This window comes from Pseudochaenichthys georgianus, chromosome 15 (genome assembly GCF_902827115.2).
Source record: "Pseudochaenichthys georgianus chromosome 15, fPseGeo1.2, whole genome shotgun sequence".
NCBI lineage: Eukaryota > Metazoa > Chordata > Actinopteri > Perciformes > Channichthyidae > Pseudochaenichthys > Pseudochaenichthys georgianus.
In genome coordinates this window covers 5,209,404-5,224,749 of record NC_047517.1, presented here as the reverse complement: position 1 = coordinate 5,224,749, position 15,346 = coordinate 5,209,404, and the positions used below count along the sequence as shown (strand labels likewise).

Genomic DNA, 15,346 nt, shown 5'->3' with positions numbered 1-15,346 from the left:
TACTCCTGCACAATCCTTGTAAACGTTTGAAATGGATGCAACACAGAATATCTGATCTTTGAAAAATATTTGTGGGTGTTTTTTGTATCGTCTTCACTAAGATGTTGTGGGTGCAATTTGGAAATGTATAAAAGTATAATTGTTCTGCTTCCTGGCAATGTTACCCACTGTGATTGGAGGCTATACAAACAAACAAATGTAAAAATAAAGATACACACCACACAACTGTGTCACCTATAGAAGTGGTTCTGACCCGGGGCAGACTGGACCTCTTCCTGGAATGGGGTTGGTGGTCCTGTAAGGCCCTAGCCAGCATGTTGCATTTTGTTATTGTTCCTGTTTTCATTGTTGTTTCTCTCATTTCAGTCTCAGCTTTCCTGCCCTTGGTTGAACTCCACCTGCTTCCCTTCCCTAATTAGCCTCACCTGTGCCCCATTATCATCTCTCCCTCTGCCTACTTAGTCTGCATCCACAGTCCCTTCAGTGCCAGTTCGTCTTAGTTCTTCCTAGCATTCCAGCAGTGTTTTTCCTAGTATCTGATTCCACGTGTACCTGACCCAGCTTCGTGTCCTGACCCGGTCCCTGTCTAATCCTCGTCTGTTTTGGTAGCCTTATTGACTGATCTCCCGTGTACCGAACCTTGGCTATAAAGACCTTTTTTGCATCCTAAGCCTCTGTCTCCGAGTCGTGCTATTGAGTCCTCTACTTGTGTTCATTCAGTCGTTACAGCTCCATCCTATTTTTACCCAGGAAATAAGTGCAGTTGATCTAATGACAGTGTCATTAGCACACAAAGGTATTTATTAATTTCATGTTCACAAATTCAAACCTACATGGTATAATTACATTTGTAATTAGTCTTACCCGATCAGACGCTGGCTGTGGGTGCCTGAGAGGTCTGATAAAGGTAAACAACAAATATATTCAAACTACTGAACTGTTAAAACATTCTACTTCTTGTGGCACAAAATAATATGTTGACAATGTTTTATTTTAACCTGGCAAACTGTTGTCCATTCGTGGAGTGCTCACTTTTGGAACATTTGGAATGTCCCACACAAATGAGTGAAATCAAATAGATTCACTTTAATTAAGAATAAATGCCACGATAAATCCAAACTGACCAAGGTACAATATATTGTTTAACTCTCACATTAGGATTTACATTGGGGCACAATAAACCAACTCCTCTCTGCACCTATAATATATCTATATGATGTCAAGAGTTACATTTAGGTGCACAGTGCTGTCTCTTGACTTGCAAGCTCTTTCACCAAACAAGCTAACGCTAGCTGGGTAAATATGACGCTCTTTGTATCAAAACAAAACTTACCTTTTTATATATCGACTTTGTCCACTTCGATCAACTTTGTTTCCTCCGGCTTCAATTTCCATCACTGTCGTTCGTTCTCTCTCTGTCTGGTCAGACATCAATCTGTTCCACGTAGCGCGCCCCCTAGAGGCCTGGAGCACTTCCGGAATGTTTTTTTTTTGTATGTGTTTTGGGATTTGTACGTGCTTTGGACTTTGCATATCATTTTGGTATTTGCAGCGTTTTTTTGTTGCGTTTGTTTTCTGGGTTTGTGTGTTGTATTTAGTTTGCATCATTTCTGTAAATGCAGCGTTTTTTGGTTGTATTTGTTTTCAGGATTTGTTTGTTTTTCATTTTAGAATTTGCAGCTGTTTCCTGCTAATGTATGTGTTTTTGGCCGTTGTTCCGCGTTTGCATCTGCCGGCCACCGTAGCTTAGTGTGTGCTAAAATAGCAAGTATTTCTTTGTTACTTAGGGAAAGTCTGAAGAATAGTTTAATTAAGTCATCCAAATCCGGCTCTGCAGGCATCGTTGAGAGCAGCGCAGCAAACTGAGTAAAAGTGTCCATTACGGAGTACTGATCTTATTTATCAGGAACACTTTATATGCAGGAACAAAATTCCTACCTTTAATTTAAAGCCAGAAAGTGTTAAACACTCTTACTGTTAACCTCACTAACTTGTTTCATAAAATGCGAACAAGTCTAGAATGGAGTAAGACAGTTGTGGGCCACAACCACAACTGTCTTACTCCATTCTAGACGAGATGATGTTTGAGATGTTGATCATTTTGATGGTTAATAGCCTTGATTGTCAGCTAGCTGCTAGCTGCCTTGTTAAACACACTTAATGAAATCTCTACAGAAACATGAAAACCATGTTGTTTAGTCATCACTGTTCCAACAAGCACAAACTTGCGTGTCAACGAACTAAACCATTATTTATTTCTTGGACCCCTCTGGCGCGAAGAAATTCACTCACGTCCTCCATTGTTGCCTACTGCAATGTGTAAGTCTCTCACTGAAGCTGGTTCTACAGTTACCGGTATTTCTGACTTTTTTCTCCCAAAAAAAAGAACGTTTTTGTTTATCTGAAAACAAACACGTTTTTTTATCTGAAAAAAACACGTTTTTTTTATCTGAAAAAAAAACACGTTTTTTTTTCAAATCCTCTTCCGTAAAAATGTGCAAAAAAAAAGATGAATAAAATGAAATTAATTATAATAAAAAATATGTATATAACATTTTCTGTATATAAACTTGATGTCAAAACGGCTGAGTCATTGTCACCAGTCTGAAGAGAGAATGCTTAGTCACCGTCATGTGATCTCCAAAGCTCACTGATTGGAGGAGACGCGCAGTGACGCCACGACCCCCGTCTGGTATAAATACAGGAAGCGACTCAACTGCCATTTCACACTCGGGAAGAAACAGTTCTTGCTTCAACAGTGTTTGAACGGAACTTTTCTTTCATCTCTATCTGAATTCGCACTTAAATCCATTCCGGACACACAGGAAAAAACCTCTGCTTCAATTTGCACTTCCGAAGAGTCTTCGTAAGCTTTATTTTTGTACCGTTTTGTTAAGAAAAACAGCGAAGAAACGCCAGTTGAGATGGATTCCCAGGTGAGACAGAACTACCACCGCGACTGCGAGGCGGCCGTTAACCGAATGCTGAACATGGAGCTGTTCGCCTCCTACTCCTACACCTCCATGGTAAGAAACACTCTTCTTACACCGTTACATGTTAATTGTGTGCCTGTATTAAATTGTTTAAGTGTATTATGAGTAAACAAGCGAACGTCACAGGGGAACCACGTAGTCTCTGGTGGGCAAAACACAAGTGCCTAGAGAGCCAAGGACACACACAAACTAAAAACTGTTTAACTGTTTGGTACCCAATCAAATACAACATTATCTCCATAACCGTGGAGTAATCTGGTGATGCAGGGTGTACAAATACAAGATAGCGGACTATTGTTTTACAGATGTCCTCATACAATCACAGAATCCCTGTTTTAAGCTAACATGCATTAGCATAACCTAAAGGCTACAGACTACATTATTCTCACTTCTGTTAAACTGTCTTTAGATTACAGACCCTCCTCTGTTTCTACCTCAGACTGAACGGGTATTACTGACTTTATCTAATCAGACACTTTAGTATTTTAAGATGATAGTACTTCTACTTAAGTTATGGATCTAAATACTGCTTCCATTTCTGACTGTTCTCGTCCCTGTCCACAATTCAGTACACATAATGCTGTGTCATGCTTACGCTGGTTGTTATCCCCACCCTGAAATCATGACTCATGTTTCTGTCTGCCCTCGGCTCATAACGACCGTTTGTCTCGACCTGTTCTGTGTGTAACGACCGGTCTGTTCTCTGTCTGCAGGCCTTTTATTTCTCCCGTGACGACGTGGCCCTGCCCGGCTTCGCTCACTTCTTCAAGGAGAACAGCGAGGAGGAGCGGGAGCACGCCGACAAGCTGCTCACCTTCCAGAACAGTCGAGGAGGACGCATCTTCCTGCAGGACATCAAGGTAAATATCTGTCAGGACGTCATGTCTGCAGAACGTCTACAATACGATAATACTTTAATGGTCAGATCAAGTCTGAAATGCTCCTTGCATCACAGCAGCTCCATGTGTAACACCACCAGACACACATCAAGACACACGAGCAACGAACCACAAACATGTAACATCACAGCAGGGTCAGTGAGAGAGAACCTGCTCAAAGAGCTTTTAGTCAAGGTGAGCGCCTGTTGGAACTAAATGTCTGCCCGACGCACCCTGAGATAGTCTACCAGATAAACTGCTGAGTCACTCAATCCACCCACATCCTGTTTATGCAACGCTCTGTAAACAAACAAGAAGCAGAGGCTGTTGAACTCAGTACACCGTGAACAACTTGAACTGCAGTATTAAGACTTTAAATACTCTTATTTTGGTAAAACATGTTTACCCTAAATCTCAACATCCTAGTGCCGTTAAAGCCACAGATTTCATTGGCTCTCGGCTCAGGTGACTTGGCAGCGCCGTGAGAAAGCTTATTTAGGGTGGGGGTCATTTATCCAACTATATGTACCATAATGCAACAGGGCGTTGACTTTAACGGATGCATTAAAGGCTTGGCTTGGAAAAATACAGAATATTTCCATTTGCACCTCGTCCTGTTTTATTGTACAGGACTAATCTTAGTATGTATATTGACATGTCGTCTAATAGATTAAATGTACTTTAAAGGGTTTTTATTCTTGTTCCAGCGGCTTGTGAATAAGGCTTTGGGCTCGAGTACAAAATATAATTAAATGCATATAAAAAAAAAAGTACATGAACAAATATTTTTAAATGTCTTTTTATGTAAACATGAGAAACTAGTGTGCTTAAATGAAGAGAAGTGATGTAGACTGCAAGTGCATACGGGTTATTATAAAGGGACAAACTTAGTGGTGGCGTTCCTAAGTCTGTCTTAAAATAAACATGTTTCTCACTTATTTAAGACTAAGACTGAGGCTCTTTGCTTTATGTACCCTCCCCTCTAACTGGTGGTGCTCCCTCGTTACAGAAGCCAGAGCGAGACGAGTGGGGCTCGGGTCTGGAGGCCATGCAGGCCGCTCTGCAGCTGGAGAAGAACGTGAACCAGGCTCTGCTGGATCTGCACAAACTGGCCTCAGACCACGCCGACCCTCATGTGAGGAACACCTGCTGAACATGAGGAACTACACACTGATGATCTCTGGGGTTCAACGTCTCTGAAGCTTTAGTTGTTAACGTCTGCTCTCTCCTCCTCCTCAGATGTGTGACTTCCTGGAGACTCACTACCTGAACGAGCAGGTCGAGTCCATCAAGAAGCTCGGAGACTTCATCGCTAATCTGAGCAGAATGGACTCCAACACCAACAAGATGGCCGAGTACCTGTTCGACAAGCACACCATGGGGGGGAAGAACTGAACTCACCTGACAGATCAGCTGATCCTCAGAGTTCACCTGATCTGATCATATGTAGATGATCATGTTTGACTACATTACCCATAATCCTCCTCTCCTGTTACACTTTTAACATGGAAGTTTCTGATGACTGAATAAACGTTTTGAGCTGGATTCTGTCTCGAGACTTTTTCTCATTTTAAAAGGAGAAGGTATCTTTTAAACCTTGTAAGCTTTTAGGTTTGAATGGTACATTTAAGCAATGGCTCACTTCAGGCCGTGGTATATGCTCATTATATCACAGCTAGGGGGCGTGGTTCAACCCCCCTTAGCTGTGATGCAATGAGGATATATCACGGCCTGAAGTGAGCTATTGCTTTTATAAAACGGTTACCAAGTGTGGCAATATGAAAGAAAACTACACTCTAATTTGTTTCTATTAGTAAATAATGATGATCAAAATAAAATGTTCCCTCCGTTGCCTTCTGCACGAAACATAGTGCGAGGTGGTTGCTATGCAACAACACTAACAGCTATCGAACATATTAGACAGAGCGTTGATCCATTATTTGGCTATTTATTTACATGAATGTGTTTGTTGCTGTTTATTGTGCAGCCACTGAGAACCTGTCCAGCATCAGTAGCTTGGCTTACGAGGTTACTTATAGGTTGAGGTTGTTCTCGGCTGTTGCTTGGCGTGGCGAGAATATTTCTCCGGTCCCCGAGATTGGGCTTCCAGCAGCTCTGGAGAGAGCTTTCGCACCTGTGGCCACTAAGGAAGCGAGAGGGAATGCTGTCTGAGATGTTTTTGAATCCGTTGGAACAAGTGTTTTATTGCTTGTAAACACCTCTTAGCTCAGGATGTGTCCCAGCTGCCTTCAAACATGCCGTGGTTAAGCCACTACTTAAAAAGAAAAATCTCTATCCCTCCATTCTCGCAAATTTCAGGCCCATCTCCCAGCTACCCTTTTTATCTAAAGCCCTGAAGCGAGTAGTCTACGCCCAGCTGCAGGTCGTTTTTAACCACGCATGGCATCCACGAAAAATGTCAGTCTGGCTTTAAACCTATGCACAGCACTGAAACAGCCCTTTGAAGAGTTTTTCATGATCTGCCCCTAGCCGCCGACTCAGGTAGCCCAGCTGTTTTGGCGCTGTTAGATTTAACTGCTGCCTTTGACACTGTGGATCATAGTATCCTGTTTTCACGGCTTGAACAGTCCGCAGGTATTACAGGCTCTGCCCTTGCATGGTTCAGGTCCTACCTGACGGACCGTAGCTTCTCAGTGCAGTTAGGTGCCTTCTCCCCTGCCAAAGCCCCTCTTATCTGTGGGGTTCCCCAAGGCTCGATTCTGGGCCCCATCCTTTTCCTATTGTAGATACTGCCCCTAGGTTCAATTCTCACAAAACATAATAAACCCTTCCATTGTTATGCTGATGATGTACAGATTTATCTGCCTCTCAATCAAAATGCCAACTCACTACAGCAGTTGAAGGACTGCTTAATGGAGATAAAATCCTGGCTGAGCCAAAACTTCCTCACCCTCAATGAGAGCAAGACCGAGGTCATCTTTTTTGGATCCCAACCAACAGTCTCCCCGGTTGATATTCTGGGCTCCCTCAATAAAAGTATCCTCCCCTCTGTCATGAACCTTGGAGTGACCTTCAACAGTGCCTTTAAATTTGATAAGCAGGTTAGCACTGTAGTCAAGACCTGCTTTTTCAAAATACGACTATTGGCTAAGACCAAGTCGTTTTTATCTTCTAATGACCTAGAAAGGGTTATTAACGCCTTTATTACCTCGAGACTGGATTACTGCAACGCTCTGTATGTGGGTATAGACCAGGCCTCAATTAGACGCCTGCAGCTAGTGCAGAACGCAGCTGCACGTCTTCTCACTGGCCATTAAAAGCGTGACCACATCACCCCAATTCACTCCTCCATCGCTACACCCCAGGCAGAGCCTTAAGGTCGGCTGATCAGCTGCTGTTGATAGTGCCTAAGACCAGGCTCAAACCCCGAAGGCATCGAGCTTTCGCAGCGGTGGGCCCCAGGCTCTGGAACACTCTGCCCCTCCATGTGAGGTCGGCCCAGACCCTGTTTTTTTTTTTTAAATCAACACTTAAAACTCACCTTTTCTCTCTGGCTTTTGTTTAATTATTTATTTATTTAGTTATCCACAGAATTGATACTATTTTTAATATTATTAAGTGTTATTAATATTATTGGGGTTTTATGGGGTTTCAGTTTTTTTATGATTAGTAGGTTGGGGGCGGGGAGACCTCAGAGAAGGTTCTGACTGGACTGACTGGTTGCTACGTCTGGTTGCTTGGAGCTGAGTTGGTATAACCCTGAATTAGATTAGAACATTTTAGAAATATGAGAAATAACCTCTTGGTTTTATAAACCGTTTTGTAATTACTTTTTCATCCATTTTTGGATCTCTGCTGGGTTTTCTTTTAAAACCCTAAACCGAGACTTTCGGTGGGGCAAGATGGAGTAGGCAGTGTCGAATCTAGCTCCCGTAACTTTTATTCATTGACTATTTTAAATCCCCATAGTTTTGCCTTTGGCCATCTCCAGGTGGATAATTATTCCTCTCTGAACACTCTGGTGCTGGATTATGGCTGCCAAGCAACAGAGATCGGGCAAGAAGGAGCAGTCTTCCGTGCCGGCGGCAAATGGCGGTGACTTCAACATGGCGGCCTTGGCTAACCAACTGGAACAACACCGGAATGCTATCTCTGCGGATTTCAAGGCTACTATATCTACGCTCGAAGCCAAGCTAGACTGCATTCAAACCACAGTCTCCGATCATACCCACTCAATTAATTCGCTTGAATCCAACGCTAACGAACAAGACGGACGCATACAACGTTTGGAATCGATGTGTGCTAAACTAGCTGAGAATAATACTAAGCTACAAGCTAAATTGACGGACCTCGAGTCTCGCAGCCGCCGTAACAATATCAGGATCATTGGTCTACCTGAGTCCATCGAAGGGCCTCACCCCTCTTCCTTCTTTTCTAAACTTCTGGCTGAAGTCCTTGGTGACAGCGTTTTTGAGTCTCCACCGGAGTGCGACAGAGCGCACCGTACACTCTCCATCAAGCCAGGACCGGGTCAGAGACCGAGACCCGTGGTCATCAGGCTCCACAGATTCCAGCAGAAAGATAAGATCATCCGTGAGGCCAGAGCTAAGAGAGGCAAGCTGCAGTACCGTGGGACCCCCATTGCAATCTACGAGGATTATCCTTCTGAGATAGTGGAACAGCGCAGGGAATACCAAGAGGTGATGTCTGAACTTTACCAACGGGGCTTCAAGCCCGCACTACTTTTCCCGGCGAGGCTTAACATCACACTGAAGGACGGGGCCAGGAAGAGACTTTCCTCCGTTTCTGAGGCCAAGAACTTTATTGCAGCTAACCGATCTGGTATCGGCTCTCATGCCTCCTCCTCCGCCTGACTGCTGCGGTTTGGTAACGTTAGCCCATTTTACTAGCCTTACTGGCTACCTAAGTAACTTGTCTGACCTGTTAGTTCACATGGGTTCCAATTATGCCGTTAACACGCAGACAGACATGTGTGTTTTCCCACGGCTAGACTTCTTATATTTTCTTTTTTTGTGTGTGTTCCTTGCCGTTATGAATGCCTGTTGATAGGTCACACCAGAGCCATTTAATAGAAGAGTTACGACATCTCCGTTCACTCCAATGGACCACTTTTTTACAGCAATGGCGGATCGTGGAGCCTCTCAATCGTTCCCCGGAAGTTAGCGCCAAGGCTGGCAGAGCTGTGGAGTTGCAGCATAATACACCGTTCGTGACGGACTTTTAAAGGTAAGAAGAAGTTTAAAGATGTATATTGCGGATATTATCAGTACATCTGATTCAAATGAACATGTGTATTAAAGGATGTCAGTGGATTATCCCTAAATTAGTAGATTTAGGGAACGTTTACAGATAACAGATTAAGCTAGCATACCGAAGCAAGTTAGCAACACACGTTGAACAGCCTTTTAATTGTAAATTCCGTTCTCTTAATGTCATTTCGTCCAACATGTTGAATTAGAGAAGAGGGGCTTCTAAACGGGATTGTATGCGGGGGTGGAGGGAGTTAAATATTAGATAAATATAACTTTGGTGCGTGTAAGAGTGAGTGTTTTTAGCAGAGCCATATTGTGTCCTTGTGATTCTGTTGATTATTACCTGTCTGTATAATGTTGCAGCCCAGCTGATTCTGGATTGATGGCAAAGGGAGAGGGACTTAAGTGAGAGTGAAAACACAAGGTACGTTTAATACTACTGTTTTATATAAATAAACACGTTATCTCCCCAAGGCAATAGGTGTGCTATATAGGTGTGTATAACCCTTTCTCCTGTCTGTTACTCCCTCTCTCAGCACAAGAACCAGAGGGGGATTCAATGGAGCTTGAATACCTGCACTGAGACCCTCATCCTGCACCCTGAGTCTCAACTCTCAGTGTTTTTCAAGCCTTTCCCTGTTTTTTTGTATTAAACAAAACATTAAGCTCTCCCAATGGTGTGGTTTTCGTTTTGTGAAAAAGTGCAAATGCAGTGTTTGTATATAAATCACATATTTTGTTGCTGTTGGTCGTGAAATTGCTCCTGCTGACTTGAGCCAGCCATTTTTTCCTCCGCTCTGTGTCAGTGGGGAAGCCGTACATTCGTACTCCTTTCTCTGAGCGATTTGAGCATCCCCAGGCAGCACATCAAACCATGGTGGCGACTAGGAGGCAGCACAGCAAACCATGGTGGCGACTAGGAGGCAGCACAGCAAACCAGGACAACACGGAGGAAAAGGCACCGACAAACTGCATGATATGCTCTTCTATGTTTATTGAATTCCATGTATTTGCAATGGATGTTCCTAAAGCAACACATTTAACATCATCATCATCATCATCATCATCATATCCTGTCGGTCTCCTGTCCTTTCTGAAAGCCATAAAGACAACATTAGTCATTTAGATAACTTGTGTCCTCAATTACCAGGGGATTACTGAAACTACCATGAATTTAAGAAAATGGTAGAAATGAATCCAATCTGAATTTTAAAGCATTACTTTAGATCCCCTCCCTCTAAATGTATCAATAAACATTATAAAGTGATGCTCCTGACTACCATACAAGTTTAAGAAGATAATATTGGTTTGAAAGAATTCAAAGCTATAAATAAACAGCAACAGGCTCTTTAACCAAGGCACTGTTAGTAACATGTAAACTAGTTGTTCACACTAATCCTAATATTATCACTTAATATTAGCAAATTCGATTTTATTTTTGAAAACATATTGATGTAAATACATACACATATCGATTTGTTGTATAAATATTGCAAATCAAAACCTTTATTCACTAATAATTACCAAAAATCGTAGTTCTATCTCCTGTTATCAATGCATTCACATTGCCCGCCATGAACTTCCGGGGAACGATCCCTCGTCTACATGAACCACGTGACGATAACCGTTTTTGGACTTCCGGTGTCGTAACTCTTCTATTAAATAGCTCTGGGTCACACGACACGTTATCCGGAGCTGTTGCACTTGCTTATTTTCTTGTCCACCTGTGCCTTTACCATTCAGGGATTTCTTTTGCACTTTTTTATTTCCTATTATGTCTCATTTAGGGTATCTGTATGGATAAAATACATTGTATTCACTTGTTGGACCGGCTATTCATGCTGATTTTTACTGCACTAAATTGTATGTGTGTTCTCTTCTCTGTTCTCTGTGGTTTGGTATTGGCATAGATTTATCTGCATAATATTTGACAATTTCCTATTCACTTACCCATCCACTTGTTCTGTGTGGGATATTTTGGGGATGGTTTACTGTTTAGATAGGGACTAGGTCCCCGGAAGACTAGTGTTAGTGTAATTACAAGCGTTAGTGTAATTACATAGATCTAAGCTAGAGTGCTTGATTATGCTGTGCATTTTGGGTTTAGCTATAGGTATGGCCACATGTTTTTTTTTTGTTTGTTTTGTTTTTGTTATTATCATTACTATTATTATTTTTCGTCGTCCTCTCTTCTCTTTCTCCTGTGTATGCAAGATAGTGTTTGTCCAGGTAAACTTGTCTTTGAGGAACTTCCTAGATGGTGTCTGCCATGACAACGACAGGTAGAGGAGTGCGCCTGATTTCCTGGAATACTAAGGGCATGAACAACGCTACTAAGATTGGTAAGGTAATGACAACGGTTGCAACATCTGAATGGAGATGTCATATTCCTGCAGGAAACTCATCTTAAATCTTCTGATACCCTTCGTATTAAAAGGGCATGGATGAGTCACTTGTTCCACTCAAAATTCTCCCACAAAGCCAGAGGGGCAGCTATTATTATTCACAAGAATGTCAGATTTGAATTGACAAATTCGATATCAGATCCCAATGGTCGTTATGTCATAGTTTCGGGCATACTACAGAACACACCAGTGATACTAGCTTCTATCTACGCTCCCAATTGGGATGATGGTAATTTTTTTGTGAACCTCTTTGCTCAAATTCCCAATGCCGACAACCATCGTATTATTATGGCTGGTGACTGGAATTTGGTCCAGGACGTGAGTCTCGACAGGTCATCGCTCACACAAGCCACTCTCTCCAATTCAGCCAAGGTAGTAATGCACAATGCATTACGATTAGGACTCTTAGACCCCTGGAGATTTATTAACCCGCAAAGTATAGCATTTTCCTTCTTCTCGCACAGGCACCACACTTTTTCACGAATTGATTTCTTTTTACTCGATAACAATTTGATTCATCTAGTCAATTCATGCGAATACCATCCGATAGCCATCTCAGATCATTCTCCCACTTCGGTTGACATTAATTTCCCTCTTGGTATGTCCCCCCCCTCCATTATGGAAATTCAATTCTCCCCTGCTGTCAGACAGTGAATTTAGAGACTATCTTTCCACTCAGATTTCTTCCTACATTGAAATTAATGACACTTCCGACGTTAGTAGCGGTATTCTTTGGGAGGCTCTTAAGGCCACTGTGCGGAGACAGGTCATTTCGTACACTTCACGTAAGAGAAAAGATGAAAAGGCTTTCAGAAATCTGTGTTGAGCTTCACTTACTCGATGAAACATACTCCTCCTCTCCCTCTCCTTCTCTCTATAAAAAACGCCTCCTGCTACATTCAGAACACGACCTTCTGATGACAGGCATTGTTGAGAGACAACTGAGACAGTGTAGGCAGCGTTACTTTGAGCAGGGCGACAAAGCTGGTAGACTCCTAGCTCAACAAGCTCGTGCGGTCAGTGCGTCCAGATTGATTCCCCAAATCCGATTGTCCGATGGCAACCTTACTTCTAATCCAGCTGATATTAACAGGTCTTTCTCGGAATTTTACACCAATCTCTACACTTCGGATTGTCCCCCGATCCCTGCCACGACCCCCAATCCTCTTGACTCCTTAATTTACCCCAAAATTAACGAGAACATCGCTAGTGAATTGGGCGGCCCCATCTCCACCCTTGAGATACATGATGCAATACAATCTATGCAAAGTGGGAAGTCTCCTGGGCCCGACGGCTATACAGTTGAATTCTATAAGGCATATTCTTCCAAGTTAGCTCAGATTTTGGCTAGGATGTACAATGACTCTCGCCAGTCAGGCCGATTGCCAGAAACTTTGTCCACTGCGTCTATCGCCTTGCTTCTCAAGAAAGACAAAGATCCTACTTCGTGTGGCAGTTACAGACCAATCTCACTGTTAAATGTGGACTGCAAGATACTGGCCAAAATACAGGCTATCCGTCTCCAACGTGTACTGCCAGATATCATTTCGCTGGACCAAACAGGCTTTATGGTGGGGAGACACTCTTTTTTTAACACAAGGAGGTTGCTCAATATAATTTTCTCTCCTTCCTCTAACACCCCCGAAGTCATAGTGACACTTGACGCAGAGAAGGCCTTCGATAGGGTTGAGTGGGGTTTCCTATTTTCTAGTCTTGATAAATTTGGTTTCGATTCCTAATTTATTTCCTGGATTAAACTCCTATATACCTCTCCATCTGCCTCTGTACACACTAATGGCATTAGATCTCCCCCTTTCTCTCTCCAACGTGGTACTCGCCAGGGGTGTCCTCTTTCGCCGCTGTTGTTCAATATAGCCATTGAACCTCTCGCTATCTGGCTCAGAAGCCATGATAGGTTTGAGGGCATTACGCGTCATGGCATGGTTCATAAACTGTCTCTATATGCTGATGACCTTCTTCTTATGATCTCGAACCCCTTATCCTCTCTCCCCCCCATACTGTCGATTTTAGATCAATTTGGCCGTGTATCAGGTTACAAACTAAACATTCAAAAGAGCGAAGTATTTTTTGTAAATAAAATGGCTGAGGCACTTCCCCAATCCCTATTCCCCTTTAAAAGGGCTGTGGAGGGGTTCAAATACTTGGGGGTGTTTGTTGCAAACTCTTTTAAAGACCTGTTCCCTAAAAACTTTCAGCCTCTACTAGATAAATGCAAAGCCGATATGTCTAGGTGGGCCTCCCTTCTTCGTCTCTTGCGGGTCACGTAAACCTTATAAAGATGGTCATCCTGCCAAAGTTTCTTTACCTTTTCCAACACATCCCAGTGCGCATCAATAAATCTTTTTTCACTGATCTTGATAAGCAGTTGAATGCGTTCATCTGGAACAACAAGCCTGCCCGTATTAGAAGGTTGTGTCTCCAACTCCCTAAATCAGAAGGGGGCCTGGCGCTCCCCAACTTTCGCCACTATTACTGGGCCTCTAATATTAACAAACTCCTCTATTGGGCTAAATATAAACTTTCAGACCCCTGCCCACCTTGGGTACATATCGAGCTGTCATCTTCTGCTCCTTTGCACTCTATAATCTGCTCTCAGCTCCCTGTAGCTTCCCATACACATTTGAGTAACCCAATTGTTACTAGCACCTTAAGCATTTGGCTCCAATTCAGGAAACAGCACGGGTTACATAGAGCTTCGGTTCACGCCCCAATTTCAAACAATCACCTATTCTCCCCATCGTGTACTGACCCAGCCTTCCGCGTTTGGTCGAACAATGGTCTCGCAACGCTTAATGACCTTTACGAGGATGGAGTCTTTGCATCCTTTGAGTCCCTTTCAGTCAAATTCAACCTGCCCAACAGTCATCTCTTCCGGTTTTTCCAAATCAGGCACTTCATCCAAAAGCAATTTCCCCATTTTCCTAACCGCCCCCCCGAATCGCCGATTGATACATTTCTCACACTCGACCCTGATCAAAAGCGCTTGGTTTCAGTTCTCTATGGTCAGTTTGGTTCCCTGAGTCCGGACCCTATGGTACCTCTTAAGGAGCTCTGGGAGCGTGATCTAGGTAGCAACATTTCCGAGGATCAATGGAGTGACATTCTCAACCTAGTCCATACATCTTCTATCTGTGCTAGACATGGCCTACTTCAGTGCAAGGTGCTCCACAGAGCTCACTTTACTAATGCTAAGCTGGTTAAAATATTCCCAGATCGTAGTGATGCCTGTAACAGATGCAATCAATCCCCAGCTGACCATCTGCACATGTTCTGGACTTGCCCGAGGTTGGACACATTTTGGTCTGACATATTTGGAACCATTGAGCGGGCCTTTAACACAAAGATAGACCCTAATCCTATGACTGCACTGTTCGGCCTTCCTCCATCTGAGAATATGCCCATTACTATACGCCGTGTCATTGCCTTCACCACTCTATTACCTAGACGCTCTATTCTCTTAAAATGGATACATGCTTCCCCACCAACACATGATCAGTGGATACGTGATGTCTTGCAATGCCTTCAGTTGGAGAAGTTAAGATTCTCATTAAAAGGATCTCTGAAATCCTTCCATACTACCTGGGACCCACTATTAGGCCTTATCAAAGAACTCCCTATCACTTCTGACGCTGAGTCCCAGGTAGCTCTCTGAAAGGAAATAAATAAAATAAATGTGACCATTCATATGAATGGTCACATTTAAGGGGTCATGGGTCATGGCGGAAGAGCAGTAATATTACTGCTCTTCCGCCATGACCCTTTGTCTTTTGCCCTAGACTACTATACTTCTATATTTCCTTTTCCCTCTTAATGAA

The 15,346-nt window shown here is 43.0% G+C and overlaps 1 protein-coding gene across 1 annotated transcript; it reads left to right on the top strand.

Annotated features, from left to right (window-relative positions):
* The first annotated feature begins 2,714 nt into the window (after positions 1 to 2,714).
* LOC117460023 (ferritin, middle subunit) lies at positions 2,715 to 5,416 on the top strand. Its single transcript, XM_034101229.2, has 4 exons — positions 2,715 to 3,026; positions 3,707 to 3,853; positions 4,881 to 5,006; positions 5,111 to 5,416. Exons 1-4 carry the CDS (start codon positions 2,925 to 2,927, stop codon positions 5,264 to 5,266), a joined length of 531 nt encoding a protein of 176 aa, XP_033957120.1. The 5' UTR covers positions 2,715 to 2,924; the 3' UTR covers positions 5,267 to 5,416.
* The last annotated feature ends 9,930 nt before the right edge of the window (positions 5,417 to 15,346 follow it).